We start from the raw sequence: 16,761 nt of genomic DNA, 5'->3' as shown, positions 1-16,761 counted from the left end.
CTACATCAATCACAGCTCTGGTATAATCAGATTCTGATCCCCTGCTCTCTCCTGGCCAATTTTAGCCTTGACATGATCCAGAGTAGTTCCCTGCAGTGGCATATATTGACTGTAGGGGTGAATTCACTCTGGGGAGTCTAAGCCCAGCAAGGCTAGATGAATTAAGTGTGCACGTGAAGGTACCTGTCCCATAGTCGATGCGGGTGGAGTTCCCCACGGATTCCTTCAGGTACACGGCTACCTCTGGTGCAGCTTCAGCCAGATGCTCGGGGATCACTGTTTTAACCAAGTTTTCTGCTTCCTTAAACACAACAACAAAAGGTTCCCGAGTGTTAACCTAGATGTGCCACAAGCCAAAAGGTGGGTATAAGGCTCCAGTGTGGGGAGGGACACACACTCACTATTGGTTGGAGTTGGTTTTGCATGGAGCGAGCCACCCCCTCCAACAAACCAGATTGATTAGGCGAAATAAGGAACTCCAACATTATTCAAAAGCACCCGTTACAGGCCAATATAAGGAGCAGCATTCATTGTCTGCAGGCTGGTGAATTTGTAGGTCACCAGTTGGGGCGGCAGAGATTTAGTCAGAGAGAGAGAGAGAGAGTGTGTGACTTATTCCCCTGCCCACTGTTAGGACTTCTTCCACTTAAAAAGCATCCATTCTGATAAGTCATTGATACAGACGCCCCACTTGTTGACAGTCTCAGCAGAGAGCTCCAGGCTTAGATGACCTGGAGAGTGAATTCCCCTACAATCGCTGGAGGTGGTCTCTCCAGGGCAGGATTGCGGCATGTTGGGGAACAGTATGCAGACAGCTTGGCCCGTATCTTTTTTGGAGAGAGAGGACTTCAGTCTCCAAAGCCATCAGCGTAGAACCTTGCCCTGGAAACGAAACTTTAACCAACTGCATCGCAGTGTATCTACGGGCTCAGAAGGAGTCCCTGGGTAAATGCACTGCAGTCTACTACAGTGCGCTCTGCCTCCGTGACCTGCACAGAGCCTTCTCTGGAGTGAGCACTCTCAGCTGACACAGGCCAAGTTTTGCCGTGGGCTGTCACGTGCCTGCTCCCATCTGCCATATCTATAGGCTGGTGGACACAACGGATGGTTAAAGAAGGAGAGCAGTCAGTGGAGCTCCTTGGGATTACCTCCAGGGGACAAAGACCCTGTCAAAGAGCATGTAAAGGTGAGCTGTGCTCCCATGGGGGTTCAAGACCAGCACCAGGCCTGAGATCAAAAGACCTGAAACATAGTCCCCATCTAATCCTGCAAGTTGGTGGGTGAATCTACTGACTGCCCAGATACAACATGAGGATGGCAGCCTTCCCATGATCATTGCAGGACATACTTCTTGCTGATGAAGCCATCCTTTTAGGTCCACCATCTAAGAGACTCTCTCCTAACCCCTACATACCTGGTCTAGTTTGGCGTACCAAGTCCTGAAGGCCTTATTCCCAAAGCGAGAGGGCTGGTTCACTGGCGGAGTCTCATCAATCCACCTGTCAAGGGTATCCAGGAGCTCCACCAGCTTTTCAATTGGCTACAGGGACAGAATGGGTGATAGCTCACAATCAGACAGGAGGTGAAAGTCTCACACACAAGCACAAGCCAGTCACCCTAAAACCATTGTCCCGGGCTCCAGCATTTCTGTTTTACCCACACCTGCCAGTGTTCTCCTGGCATTGAGCTGCAGACCTCCAAATGGACCTTGCAAAGGATGGAAGGGGATAATGGGACACACATCGTCTCTTTAAGGTCCACAGTGGCCAGCCCCAACTCTTCACATCAGGAAAGGACAGTCCAGTCCAAAAGACAACAGCCTACATCCCATACTGACCTGGGCTCTCTGAGAGCCCAGATACAGCCACTCATTAACAGCAGCTTGAGCAGGCAGACATCTTTCCAGGGACTCAGAGACCTACGTACAATGCAATACTACGGCCACATAAGATACTCTATTGTTGCAAATTTTTTAAATGGTCACATAACTGTACTCCAGAGTCTAAGATCTCATCTTAAAAAAGGAATTCCCTAGCCTGAATACTTGCAAAAAGAACTTGACAGAAGCAGAGGAGGTAGGAATAGGCTGGGGGGTAGAGCCACATCTTTCAGGGGTCTCTGACACGCAGTTGTGGGCTCTGCACCACACACTTTAGATCTAATGTTCCCCACAGGACACAGTGTACTGTTTAGAAAGTATCCTGACTGCTACTGACTGATCTTGGTCAAGTCACTTTGACTCAGATCCTCAAAGGCGTTTAGGTTTCTAACTCCAAATTATTTCAATAGGAGTTAAACACCCAATACCTTTGAGAATTGAGGTCTGTTTCCCTGCTACTCTTTGTCTATCCTGTCTATTTAGACCGTAAGCTCTTTAGGGCAGAATCTCTCTCTTACTAGGTGTTTACACAGTGCCTAGCACTAAGGGGCCCCAACCTTGATCAGGACCTTATCATCGTAGTCTGATTTCCAGCGGTACCAATCCTCTCTGCAAGTCAGATGATCAGAGCACATGGCCCTTCACAAATGCGTACATACGAGATACGGTCACCGCCCAGAAGAGCTAACAGTCTCACTCATGCAAAGGAGGATTCCCAGGAGGAGAGATTGAGGAGGGACCTGAAAGCAGGGAGGGAAAGCGGTTGGCGCAGGGGGGACAGGAGGCATTCCAAAGAGGAGGGAGGTGTGACTGATGACGTGAAGCTGAGAATGGAAGATGATGATGAAGGAGCAGTGAGAGGACACTGAGGAGCAAGAAAGGCAGAAGCGTCCAGCCCCTTGAAGGTAGAGATGAGGAGCTTGATTGTGATGTGAGGACAGAGGGGCAGCCTGGGCAGGGGTTAAAGGAGAGGATGACAAGGCCAGAGCAAAGGGAGAGCAGGATTCTAAGTAGTGGAGAGCCTTGGGCGAGAGAGATGACTACGGGGGCAGAGACTGGCAGGCAATATAGAGCGTGGTTCAACACTGCCCGGGTACATGCAGCCTGCTGGAGAGCTTTAGGGTTTGAGCCCAGAACATGCAAACGCCCCCTGGGCCCAGAGCTGACGCCCTCTGAGGGCAGCACTACAACCCCGATTCAGATGCAAAGCAGAAACGTGGTGGCAGGATCATTGTCCAAACCCCAATCAGTGGATTAAGCTGCAGAAGGCAGCACTAGGAGGCCCCGCTAACAACCAAGAGATATTTTCACCTGCCAATGCATTTGGGATTCTCCACTCCCGAGTCGGAGCAGCCAGAGCCGGCTGGGCCCTGGGCAACATGGTCTCAAGAGGGGATTCCTCCTTCAAGGAGAGAAAGAGGGCAGACAAGGCAGGGGCTGGTTTGACTTTGCTGGAGGCATCGACTGTGTGAAGCTGGCTGGTCTCCTGGGTCGTGGTTCAATTCTTCATGCTGCCTGTCAGAAGAGGACTAGGAAACAGCAGAGCCTAGCAAGTTTCTAGCCCTTGAAGCGCCACTGGAGGGGCGGGGGAGGAGAGACAGGCAGGCAGCACTTTTCTGCCTTTGAACCAGCAGTGAGTCCCCCCACCCCTCCCATCTCCCCTGCAGGGAGGTCTTTCGTGACATCTGCAGCTAGCTTAGCGGGTGCCTGTCCAGACACTGTCTCTGGAGGGGCTGCTGGAAACAGGTGAGGGTGCAGCATAGAGCCATACTGCAGGAATCTAGGATTTATCTGCTGCAAAAGGAGCCCCAAATCCAGAGCAGTGAAGGGGTCTAAAGAGGATGGCTGTGATTGGTGGGTGGACAAGAACAGATTAAAGCAGAGAAAGCACAGGGGGTACCCTAAGCACAGCATCTGCAGATGCACTGGGTAAGACAACAGGCCACATGCAACCTGGGAGCCACTGTAAGATCACAGGCAGGAATCAGCGACAGGGCAGCACCTGTGACTCAAGCAAAGTGGGATGAGACTCTTATTATTAATTATCTGTATTGCGGTGTTGGAGCCCCTGTCGTTGATCAGAACCCCATGGCGCTAGGCACTGTACAAATCCAGAACACAGAGACAGGCCCTCCCCCAATGGAGTTGGGCTTGGGCTTGGTTTTCAGCTCAGCCAGACCTGGCTACCGCACTCCCCTCCAATTAACAACAGAGGCCCGGCAGTGGCTTTTGTTAAATAATTAAATAATGCCAGTGATTTATCCGTCAGCAGCAGCAGCTCATTACGAGCAGCTCCCGTATTTCAAACCCTCTCACCGAGCTGTGACTGCAGCACTTGGTGCCGGTTGGATAAATGGCTGGCAAGAAATTTTCTTCTTTTGTCCCCCTTGCAGTCTCTGCCTCCAGGCCTCAGGAAAGGGAGGCAGAGTCACGCATCCCTTCCTCACTTGCCTGCTTTAAAGGGATTAAAAAACAGCCCAGCTGAATGCAGGAGAGCAGGACCCAGCTGCTGGCTCAGCCATGCCAATAAATAATTAAAGAGACACAGCGCATTTTGGGCTTGGGGCCCTTTGAAAAGGGGCTTATTAAAAGGGGCAGGTTTCCATTGCCCAGCAGAATTAACATGGCAGAGGAAACTCATACTGCCAGGGGTGAACCCAGCCAGGGGAAACAGCAGGGCTCACAGGAACTCAGCAATCAGAACCACTGCAGCATGGTCTTGGTTGGCTAGGTTTTTAGAATCTATTTTTACTTTACCTTCCCAGGCATCCGAGCAAGGGCAAATCCTCCCCCTCCCCCCACCACCCCTCTTCTCTTTGTTGTGCTGATTTTGCATCCTGTCGCCCTCCCAGACCAAAATCTGCCCTGTGATCACAAAGGTGAACCCTGTAGCCTCCTATGGAATAGTGACCTGACAGCATCTCTTGCAAGCATCAGCCAGCCAACTGGAAGCGATCAGATGGGAATGTCCTCTCTAGAGCCCAAGCAGTCAGGCTCCTTGGTGTCAAGAGTGACTGCCTCTTTCCCACCCTTCCCTCCTAGAATCCAAGCAAGGCACCCCAGAGCTGGGTGGCAGCCATTCAAGTGCAGGAGATTCCCAAATGCAAGTTGGAAGTGGGCAAACACCAGAAAAATACATGTGATCTGGAATCACAGGGATTATTTAAAGGGTAGGAGACCTCTCTGCAGGCTGCATGTTCTCTTGCCCAAGTGCTGGTCACTTGGAAGCTCAAAATTAACTTTTCCCCACCACATTAGACCTGCATGCCAAAGCCACAGCTGTTACTATAGACTGGCCAGGAAGGCAGCTTTAGGAACATCTCCCAGCAAGCAGCCAGACACTCAGCCTCCACTGCGGGAGCCATATGCGGCCCACAGGCAGATGCGCAGCCCTCTTGTTTATTTAGTGCAGCCTGTGTTCAATGCAATACGAAAACCCAGGCCGGTGCCACAGAGGTTACAGTCTGAAGGTCTGGCCCTGCAAGGTGGATCAGCCCCTCCTGAGACGTGTGGAATGCACTCAGCCCCCAGTGACTTCATCTGATTTCAACAGGCGCTAAGCTTGGTCACACCCTAAGTGTGCTCACTTTGCAGGATCACACCCTAAGTCAGACACACAACAGGGTTCAGCCACTCAATATCCTGGAGACTGTTAGGTGGTCTGGTTTCTCCTCTCCCATCATTCCTTTCTTTGGTGGACCAACAATTGAGCAATTGCAAGGAGGACGTGCATGCACAGGAGGGATATGAGGGAGTGTTAGGTGCAGGAAGGAGTTCCACATGTTTGATCAGCAAGGAAGGTATAAAGATGCAGAAGGAACCTCAGCAGGGAGTAAGGAAGCAGGAATAAAATGGATGCAGCCTCATCAACAGCGCAACCCATGGGACCTTCCACCCCAGAGGAAAGCAGATTCATTTTGCCTTCAGTCATAGGTTTCTACCCTGCTCAGCATGAAGGCAGCAAGACAAGTTGTAGAAATTTTCTTAGTTGTTGACATCACATTTGGTATTTGTCACTTGCACTAAAACCATTTAAAGGGGATCTGCCAAGAGGGGGAAAAAACAGATTCATGCTTTTTCTGCTTCTTCAGGTTAAAGGCCTGAAAGGGTGGGCAGCTGGGGTTTAAAGTTATTATTCTGATTGTTTTATACATTAGAAATTCAGGTCTTGCTACCCTCTTTTCCCTGTAAGACTCTAGTGATGACTGGAGACCAACATGGTTATGACAGAGGCACACTGTGCAGGCAAATCTTGAACAACTGAAATGGGGAATGGTTTTTATTCAGACTGTTTAAAATGGGATTTTGGCAGCTCCTATTTAACCAAATGCCTGAACAAAAGTTGGAAGAAAAGTGCTTTTGGTAGAGATTCCACACCCCTGTTCTTTCAGCAAAGGGCGAGTGAGTTTCTGAGCCACATGTCCAGTTCCTCAAGGGAAATCTAGAACATGGATGGCCAGCCCTGGCATGCCTGAGATCTCTAACAAAAACCAACATGTTGAAAAAAAGTTCCTTCCAGGCCTCCTTATCCACCCAGAAAGGGCACAAGTCCATTCCTCCCTCTGCCACTTGAAGGTCTCCTTTAAGCAGCCCCATTAACCTGCACAGTTGTGACTGGTTATAACTGGAAAGAGCTAAGAGGGTCCCGAGAAATTCTCTTAGTCACTCTGCACTGGACTCAATCCAGCGCTGCTTGGAAGATGAGTTCAGTGACTGACACAATAACCACAGGTCAGTGCTACACCACTGCTTACTTTGGAATAATGATGGAAACATGACAAGTTCCAGCAGGTAATGCACATGAAGAGGAAATCTGCAGTATAACCCTGAGAGTCCACTCTGAATCTCTCCTCTGGCCTCAGTATCCTGGAGACCATTAGGTTGGACTCCACTATGCTGAAAGAACTTTCAGCACACTTGCACACGAGGAGCTGCAGTGTTACAAATGCCACTAGGTGACAGACACACAACTCTCCCAGGGAAACCAGGTCACTAATGCCCTACCTTCTCCTAAGGGCCTGCTGAACACCTCTGAACTAGTGCTTAGGGCACCTCAGTGCCAAGCTCATCTCTTCCCTCCCCAGCCTCCGCTCTGCTCATGTCTCATAAATCAAATTAAAAGAACACAAAGTGCAACATTAGACAGTCTGGACCCAGCCAAAAATCTGCCCCAAGCTCACAGGAGCAGTGCTGCTCAAGAAAGGGCCCAGCAGGGCTCAGTCAGAGTTCAGGCACGGGCAGGGCAAGACTAGCTACATGGAAAGATCCAGGGTAAACCTCTCTGCACGACACCCCTTGTTCAAACAATAGAGATTAGAGACTGTGACAGGCTTCACACCAAGGGGCAGGAGCGGCTGTAACGGCTGCCCAGACAACAGCGCAGGAAAGGGAGCTTGTTACAGTCTGAAGAATCTAACTGTCCCCTCAGGGGTGAAGACACAAGAAACCCAAAGAACGTTGGCACCGAGGGCAAAGGGGGAAGCAACATTTTGCCCATCTGTAGCATCTTTCAGCTCAAAGTAAACATGAATGAGCCCTCACTGCGAGGTCACTACTAATAATTCCATTTGAGAGATGGGGACACAGAGGTAGAGAGAGGTTAAGAGATTTGCCCAAGGTCACACAGCAAGTCAGTGAGACAACAGGAAGAGAACCCAAGGCTCCCAATCCTCCATTATAGCTTTTAAATAAGATGGCTTCTTGTTTTCTGGCTGAGAGCACGCAGCAATAGCGTAGTGGGTGTGGACAGAACAGGGCCCCTCTTCTTCACCCCGAGCCCCTATACACCCCAGCTTCCTCTCAGTTTGCTCAATTACAAGTTTTGCGAGTAAGCAAAAGGCACCTTGTTACCGGATGAAGCATTGCATGCTTGTACTTGTAGTCCCGACAGGCTGCTCTACCATGTTAATGAGGAAACCAGATACAGTTTGGCTCCACTTTATTCTCTGTGAGACACCAGGAAAGCAGCCATTGCAGCCCTGGGCCCTGCTGTGGAAGGCACACCAGCAAAAGCAGAGCAAACGCAAGATTGGAAAGAACAGGGCTGGGCCCTTTTCCCACCTCAGATACTTTGTATTCACAGGTCAGCTTCTTGCCCTTGACACCTTCGTTCAGGGTGAGGATGAAGCCTATGTAGTCTGCATACGCCTGCAAACAAACACAAGTGGAAGGGGCATTAGCGGAGCACTGACAGTTACTTTGGAGGCAAGCAACGCCAGTGTGAGAAGCCTAGAGCAAACCAAAGGGACAATGCCCAACCCACTGCATCAGTTTTCTGGGATAGCCCAGGACACGGCTTGTTCTGCTGTTACTGCCTTGTCCTTGGGGACTCCTAGACCGATGGGAACTCCTGGAACAGCACTAAGTGCACCCTGAGCCCTCGGTGGCGACATCACACCGAGCAAACTCTGTATAAACAGCCCAAACCACAACCCTCCTCCTTGAATCCCCTTACCAGGTTCCTGTCTCTTACCACACCACGTTCAAGCTCCTCATGTCCAGGCTTTGCACAATCTCGGCCCTGTCTACATCACTGCTTGTTTCTTCCTACTCCATATCATTTCTTCCAAACCTCTCCCTTTATCTACTTCTCCTGCTCTCTGTGCCAGGCCTTCTTTCAAGCTGCCTGCAACTAGGAGAAGTGGCCGAAAGTTGCCCCAAACACATACCTTTCTCCTCTCTTCTTTCAACCCCACTGCTTGTGAAGTGCCATGTACGGAATATATAGTCAGGCTGCTCAGGAAACACAGTGGCGAAGGTGAAAGTGCCACAAAGCCCTGGGACTAGGGAATGGCTTTTTTCTTTTTGGAGAAGATACTTTCAAGTGTCTAGACGAGCTCACTGTCACCTGCTACCACCAAGACTTCCTGCCACAGAAGTCCTGGGCAGAAATAAGACTTAAAGCCCAAGCAAGGGGACAAAGGAAGCTTCAGCCGCAGGCCTTCGTGAAGACCTTGTTATCATTTAAGACCCCTTGGTGGCATCATAGCTTGGTCCCCATGCAAGAGCTATTCCCACCCTGCTGTCCCCACCCCTCAGCAGCAAGTTTGGACCAGAGACACAAGAACACAGATTGTGACAGTTCCTGTGGTTCAAGCCTAAACATTTACCTCAGGAACTATGTGCTTTACCTCTGCAGCGCTTTCTTCTGCACCAAGCTAAGCAGACCCCATTAAAAACAGCCACCCCAGTGCCACTACAGGCCCTCTAAGCGGGACTGATGTTCTTGGTTTTTTTAACCATTTAAAATGATTTCTCCTGGCTCTTCCACACAAGTTTAAAAAAAAACCACACCAGACTGGCGAAAAGGGTGTCGGCCACAATGTGCTGGAGCAGACACCACATTGCTTGTGGATATCAAGTTCAAGAAATGCTCAGAACTGTCAAACTCATTACATCACTCAGGCCAGTTAGACGAGAGGCTAAAGTCTCAACAAAACAGTATTGCTGACAAAGAGAATGGCCTCAATCTAGTCCAAAGGGAGCTGGGCTGACCAACTGGCCAACTGTTGCAAGTTCACGCACACAGCGAGACGGATATAACACCGGGAAAAGCCAACTGCACAGAGAGCCTGAAGTTGTCTCAATGTATTGCAGTGTACCAACTGCAATTGTGCTAGTAGTAAAACTTTTGCTAAGAGCCCTTCCACGCCAGCAGAACCACCATATCTTCATCATCTCCCTTTTCCAACACCAACATTAGGAAGGGCCAACTTCTCTCAGTTTCTTGGCTTAGTACCTAGACTGCCAGCCACCTCAAGTTCAAGAACTACCATATCAGGGTTCATATTATACCATGGCAGGGTGGATCATAAACATAACTGTGGATGGAAAGCTATGTTATAACAATATTAAGAAATTATGTTTGGTGATCACACTTAAAATTTTGTTTCTGAACTTGGTTAAAACATGGAGGGTCATACAGAAAAGGAGACAACATGCTCTATCATGGCTGGCCCAAAAACAAGTTTTGCATGGATACTTCTGTACTGTGGACAGGGCTATAATCACAGACCCTATCAACACTAAAGGGAAAACTATATTTGAAACCATCTCAAACTTTAGTTCAATCACTGCGGGGGTAAACCAGGTTCTAGCATGGTTTGAAGGGCCAGGGTAGACATATCAAGACAGTTATAATCATTCTTATAAAGTCACTTTCTAGCCTAGACTCTATGCAGGAATGGGTAACACTTACAGGAGGACAGTTCTAATAGTTTTAGCCCACTCACCATGGCACTTTGGGCTCTGCCTACACTAGCCCTGAGTAAAGGTACCCATTACAACACAGTTAGGATTAAATCCTGAGTACTTGGTGACTTCTTTCTCCATAACTGGACTAAAGCCCTACACTGGCCAAAGCTATATCCTGCAATTCTAACCATGTTGTAACCAGGTCCCCTGACTCTGTTTTAGCTGCAGCATAAATGAGACCTTACACTTCTTATTTACCAGAACCCGACGGAATATTTTTCACGTCACAACTGCTACCATCTGTAGACGGGGTTTAATACCATGGTCCCAATGAGATCAGAGTCACTCCAGCCACAATCACGTTTCTCAGACTACACCCTATCTGCACCGGTAACGTGCCTAGAACTCTGCTAGCAACATGTTTAAACATGATCATGAGGAGTACAGATCTCCTTGCAGCATAGACCATGCCTGTGTGTTAATCAAAGCTCACAGAAGGATCTCTCTCCTCCTCTTCCAGGCTCTCATCTCTTCAATACTTCTGTAGAGGAAAAACAGTTCACCAGCACTGGTAGCAAAAGTGAGAGCGTAGACCCGGCTCAAGCATTTTACCACTGTGTTGTCTAATCCTACAGGTTGGCAAAAACACCTGAGCTCTGTCTACCCTACCGCTGCCACTGGTGATGAACTACAGGATACACTAGAGTCAACGTAGACAAGACCTACCTGCCATCAAAAAATTACTCCCCAAGCAAGAGCTGTCAGTATCCAAAAGCCCCCTATTGTTGTCATTAAAGGTTACTGGGGTAGACTAACTTTATGACAATTCACGTGGCATTAGCCATGCTGCTCTTTTGCTTTTAAAAAGAATTATTCCACATAGCTCAACCCAACCCCATTCAGTCCATTAGCTAGGCCCAAACCAGGGTTGGCCTTTTCCATGCAAATGATGCCTCGGGGGCACACCAGGAACCTAAAAGACTGGCCCTGGACCCAGTTCCATACCTGAGAGCGTTTCCACTTGGCCATGTCGGGTACCATGTGTATTTCCTTTTTGGGGATCATGAAGCTCTGGCAGAGGGGAGGCGTTGCCTCCTCAGGAGAGCCTGGAAGACAAAGAAGAGAGAGATGTCAAACATAGCCAGATAGCAAAGACTCCCCCTTTAGCCCCAGCCACTTCTTAGATGGCAACATTCATTTTTCTGGACCAAAAGGTACTGAACTCTATGACCTGTTCTCACTCTCGTGCTCTGATCCCATCAGGTCTCACACACTAAGCAGCATCAGGCCTGCTCAGTACCTTGATGGCTGAGCCCTAAGAAATCCCAGGACACTGCAGAAAATAGCATTATTATTTATCATTTGTATTACCATAGCATCTAGGAGCCCTAGTCATGGCCCAGGATCCCACTGTGCTAGGCACTGTACACTCACAGAACAAAAAGACCTGTCCAGCCCCAAAGAACTTACAATATCACTATAAAACAAGAGACAACAGATGGAGGGGGGAGTATAAGTGAACAATGAGACTATATTGGTCAGCATGATAGGCAGTGGTCTCAGCACACCACCAGCCTAATCATCATCCAGTGTTTTGTAGGTGTCATGGCAATCATAGCATTAGGCTAGGTCTTCACTGCAAAAAGTATGGTTTTACATTGGGAGCCATCTCCATGTAAAAATACATCCTCTTTTTGCAGTGAGCACAAAGCATCAGTGATTCAGTAGGTGGCACTCTTCTCTCAGTACTCAACTAGTGTCCCTAGGTTGGCTTTAGGGTGGTGCTGGGAAGTACGAACTGAGGTTCTTTATAAAGCACTTTGAGATCCTGGGATGACAGGTACAATAGAAATGCAAATAATTAATGCATAACGTCAGCAGCATTCCTGCTCCCCAACCCAGGTACACAGTTAGCCAGGAACCCTCTTTCCCCTGAGCTTTCACAAAAAGGAAATAAACCCTGACATATGGGTCAGTCCTTTCCTAATTCCTCTGCAGTCCAAGGTGAACAACTGGTTCTAGTCTCAGCCTGCAGTCCCACGCGAGGACACTGCAGAGCTGGAAACATTGCCACAAGGTTAAATGCACATTTGCATCACATTGCCATTAGCAAACTTAAAATCAAGATGCAATACAGCAAACAGTGAATCAGAAAACCAAGAGGGTATTTAGCATGAAATTAACAGCTAGATCATAGTCCCTTGATTAATGCTTTCAACCATAGAACATTTCAAACCTTTGGTCCAGCACCGAGCACCCAGACAACACTTAAATAATCATTCTTAGCACTAACGGCAAATTCTAAACATGATTTTCCAACAAAAGCTGAACTGCCTAAAAGAAGAATGTTTATAATCACTTGCACAGTTAATACTGTCCAGAAGCGTTCACCAGCTCTTCCCTTTTCTCCAGCAAGGTAGCACTGTCTAGAATCACAGCAGATGACTAGGAGTCAAAACTCCTGCATTCCATTGCAAGCTCTGCCACAGCTTCACTGTGCTACTTCAGGAAAGTCATTTAACCTCTCTGTCCCTTAATTTCCCCTTCTACAATATATACCATTACCTCTTTGCAAGGATGATGGGAGAGCTAGTTAACAGATGTTTGTAAAGTACTTTGAGAGCCCCGGATATGAAGGTGCAATGCATGTGCAATTTTATCTGTATTCAGAAAAGCTGCAGGTTACCAAACTCACAACTCAGTAATGTCATGTTATGGTAAGTGGTTTTTAAATAATGCTTTAAAATCAAAGACAATAAACAGCAAGTTCAACAAACTTTCAGTGCACTGATAAAGGAAGATGTGAAAACTTTGACCAGCAAAAAGATTGATCACCTGAAACAGGACAGAGGAGGATTCACAGACAGGATGGCCTGGGGATAAGACACTAGATTGGGACTCAGGAGGCCTGAGCTATGGTCCCAGTTCTGTCACTGTTGAGCAACTCACTTCATCTCTCTGCTTCTTCCCCCCACCCACCCCTTGTCTATTTAGAAAGCAAGTTCTCTGGAGCAAAGACTGTCTCTTACCAGATACCTAGCACAAAAGGGACTACTGTAGTATGTATATACACAATAACTTGTTTCTAGGCAAGAGCAAGGAACTGTGCTTTGGGGTGGAGAAGAGGGTATTTTGTGATGAGAACTGACCTTGACAATGGAGACTTTCCCAGTCCTTTCCCCACCAGGAAAATGCGGCTTATTCACCTGGATCTAATCCAGCTGAGGGAAGGCTTCTCAGGTAACAGAATACCTTGGCCCTTCAGTCAGAAACCAGCGAGCTGCCGGATCTCAGCTCTGCATTTGTTTCTTGTATTTGATTCTTTTAAGAATTAATTAACAGCTTTATTCACAAGTGACACAAGTAGCATTGTTAATTCCCTTCCAATTGTCATATATGGGGGACACACAAATCCCACTTGAATTTCAAAACAAAAACTGCTACTACATTTGAATCACCTCTGTACATTTGCTCCAAATTCTCTTCGGATCCTTTTCACTTCTATAGCACATAGTCTCTAAGGATCTCAAAGTATTTTCCACATATACTTAATTCCTGGGAGAAGGGTAGGTATTACCCCCATTTTACAGATAGGAAACTGAGGCTCCTAGATGCTAAGTAATTTGCCCAGAGCTGGAATAGAAACCAGATATCCTGACTCCCAATCCTCTGCTCTAACCACCAGCCTAGATTCTGAAATGGCCTGCACCAGGAGATGTTTAATATAAGTGGGAGAGAGACACTTGGCTGAGGAGCAAAAGAGTTGCTTTGGGTCAGTGGTCTATCCCCAGGTTAGCAACAGCCAGTGACAGTCAGGTAGAAGGCCCAAGGTGCCAACAACTTCAGTAATTCACCATTCCCCCACATCCCCTGGCTCAAAAGTGAAGTTGTGGGGGCTGCAGAGGGGGAGAGTAACCCCCCACCCCATAGTTAGCATCAGTCTCTCTGGGGCTTCCAGTATAGGCCATCAGAATAATAATCTCAAAGACGGGCATCACAACCTGCTCCCCCACACTATGAGGCTCCAAGCACAAGAACAGTCCCCCAAAGAGTACAGCAAGATCCCATCCCTACTAAGGGGCAGGGAACCTACATTACAGAATCCCCCCACTCACCCTTCCCATCCCAGGGTACATGGATTCATGAGAAGCCCAGCCCTCCCCACCCCATTTTGGTGCACAGAGACCACCGTCCCCATAGAGGGCATCACTCAGACTCCCCCGCCCCCCCCCCCACAGTATGGGGAACAGGACCCCTGCTCACATAGAAAGTATCACCCAGCCTTCCCCCCCCCAACACACACTATGGGGCACAGAGACCCCCTGCCCTCATAGAGAGCATCACCCAGCCTTCCCCCCCCCCCCCCAACACACACTATGGGGAACAGAGACCCCCTGCCCTCATAGAGAGCATCACCCAGCCTCCCCCCCCCCCAACACATACTATGGGGCACAGAGACCCCCTGCCCTCATAGAGAGCATCACCCAGTCCCCCCCCCCCCAACACACACTATGGGGCACAGAGACCCCCTGCCCTCATAGAGAGCATCACCCAGTCTCCCCCCCCCCCAACACACACTATGGGGAACAGAGACCCCCTGCCCTCATAGAGCGCATCACCCAGCCTTCACTCCCCACCAGGACGGAGCACGGGACCCTGCCCCCATAGAGGGCATCACGCAGCCTCCCCCCCTCTGGGCACCACACGAGACCCCTGCCCCCATAGAAGGCATCAGTGCTGCCCTACTCCACCACCAACCACCCATCGCAGGGCTTCTCCCTACCTGTCTGCCGCTCGCTCTCTGCCATCTTCCTGGAACCAGGGCCCCGCCGTTATCACCTTTCACCTTTCACCCCTTAGCACAACTGAACAGTCGGGCGGCCATATTTGTGCCGGGCACGTCATCCACCATAGAGCTTTACGGGCGGCCATATTTGCACGGGGCACTCAAAAATAGCTCGGGCGGCCATGTTTGTGCGGGGCGCTCCGGAGCCCACACGTCTACTCGGGCGGCCATGTTTGTGCGGGGCACTCGTGTCAATTAAGGAACCTTTGGGGGCTGGCTTAATCTCAGGCCTCAAGGAAGGAACACGAGTCAGTCAGGAGCTAGGGGACTCCCCCACCTGCCTCTGAACTGGGTTACTGTGGGATGGGATGTAAGGCGGATCTGGATCTGGGCACCCCCAAAATCATGATGTGTGTGCTTCAGAACCAGAGCCCACTTCATGCTCTAAAATCTGGGGTTGTGGCACATCAGAATCAAGCCCAGCTCTGGATCCCCATGTCATGGGGGGGGCCTCTTCTCTGTTTTGTTGAAAACAGCTACGTTCAAAGACAAAAAAGGTTTCAAAGTAGGGCGACCATATGTCCCGTTTTGGCCGGACAGTCCCCTTTTTCAGCTCTGTCCCAGCCATCCCTACTTTTTTGAGAAAACTGGGCATTTGTCCCGGCTGCAAGGCAGAGCGGAGAGCAGTGGCTGCTGCCCGGGGGGCAGCTGAAAGCAACGGTGCCCGCCAGCAGCAGCAGAGAAGGTGGTGCAGAGCTTGGGAGGTCAGCCTTATCTGCAGGTGGCATGGGGCTCAGGCACTCAGCCGCAGCTGCAAGCGGCATGGGGAGGGTGGTTCTGGCACCTTGTGTGTGGTGGAAGAAGGGGGGGGGGCGCTCGGGCAAGCCCCAGGCTGTCCCATTTTTATTTTCAGAAATATGGTCACCCTATTTCAAAGTCAAGCACGCAAAAGTCATAAATGCTGGAGTTAAGGTTCTGCCTGCTTGCCCATCTGCATTAAACTAGAGCCTTTCATTACAGGAACATGGAGTATTGTTTCCATAGGATCCTTGCGAAATAATTTTTTGACAGGGGCAAAACAAGGTATTTTTTCCCTAATCTCATTCTCAGAAATGGCTTGGTTATTTTTGCTGAAACTTTCCCAAAATATTCAGCCTGTGGCAGACACCCCGCACTGAACCTTTCAGCTTAAATACTTGAAGTTTGTCGTGGTATAAGCAAGTGAAAACTATCGTAAAATGGAAAGCGTAAAGTAATCTGAACTATAGATGCCACTACCAGTTCTGCCTATAATAAACTAAACCCCCAGTTCTAAATACCCCCCAAACCCAAACCCAGCTCTGGCCCATAATTTTGCAGATGGCTCCTCTCTTTATTACGGGAGGGATGAGGGAAGAGAACCAGACATCTCTAAACTGTAGGAGGGCTGGAAATCCAGACACAGGTCCAACTATTGTGGCTTGATCCCCTCTCTTGTTAACTCAGTATTGAGCACAGTCAGAAAGCTCAGTGCTGTACAGGATCAAGAGGCAGACATTGTCCCTGCTCCAAGTCGCTGGCAATCAGAATCACTGAGACACTGAGATATAACACATGGGCCGTGGGTCTCATCTCTCTGCAGTACAGATATTTTCTCTTATACTTTTCTATTTGTTTACTATTCTTTAAAGGTTTCCTAGAATGATAGCTGCTTTAAGGAGGGATTCCTAGGAAAGGAAGAATGCGTGACACATGAGAAAGAGACTGGCCCAAGGGGTGGCACAGAGAAAAAAATGTATAGATAAGAGTGGAATAATGCTGGATGGAGCATAGTCAGCAAGCCTAGGGGCAAATAGGGCACTAAGCATAAGCAGACTAAGCAATTGCCTTGGGGCCTAAGCAGCTCAAGGGGGTCCCCTATTAA

At 49.0% G+C, this 16,761-nt stretch overlaps 1 protein-coding gene across 1 annotated transcript in view; it reads right to left on the bottom strand.

The window, feature by feature from the left end:
* Positions 1–15,007, bottom strand: part of PTPA (protein phosphatase 2 phosphatase activator) — a 41,260-nt gene extending 26,253 nt beyond the window's left edge. Inside the window, exons 1-5 of the mRNA XM_007061068.4 lie at positions 14,856–15,007; positions 11,078–11,178; positions 7,940–8,026; positions 1,415–1,540; positions 184–301 (exon numbers count right to left, since the gene is read on the bottom strand). Of these exons, the coding sequence (XP_007061130.2) occupies positions 184–301; positions 1,415–1,540; positions 7,940–8,026; positions 11,078–11,178; positions 14,856–14,880 (457 nt within the window). The 5' untranslated portion in view covers positions 14,881–15,007. The remainder of the gene's footprint in view (positions 1–183; positions 302–1,414; positions 1,541–7,939; positions 8,027–11,077; positions 11,179–14,855) is intronic.
* Positions 15,008–16,761: the final 1,754 nt, after the last annotated feature.

The sequence above is a fragment of the Chelonia mydas genome, chromosome 16, assembly GCF_015237465.2.
Source record: "Chelonia mydas isolate rCheMyd1 chromosome 16, rCheMyd1.pri.v2, whole genome shotgun sequence".
In the NCBI taxonomy this organism is placed as follows: Eukaryota; Metazoa; Chordata; order Testudines; family Cheloniidae; genus Chelonia; species Chelonia mydas.
This window is presented reverse-complemented; position numbering and strand designations above follow the sequence as displayed.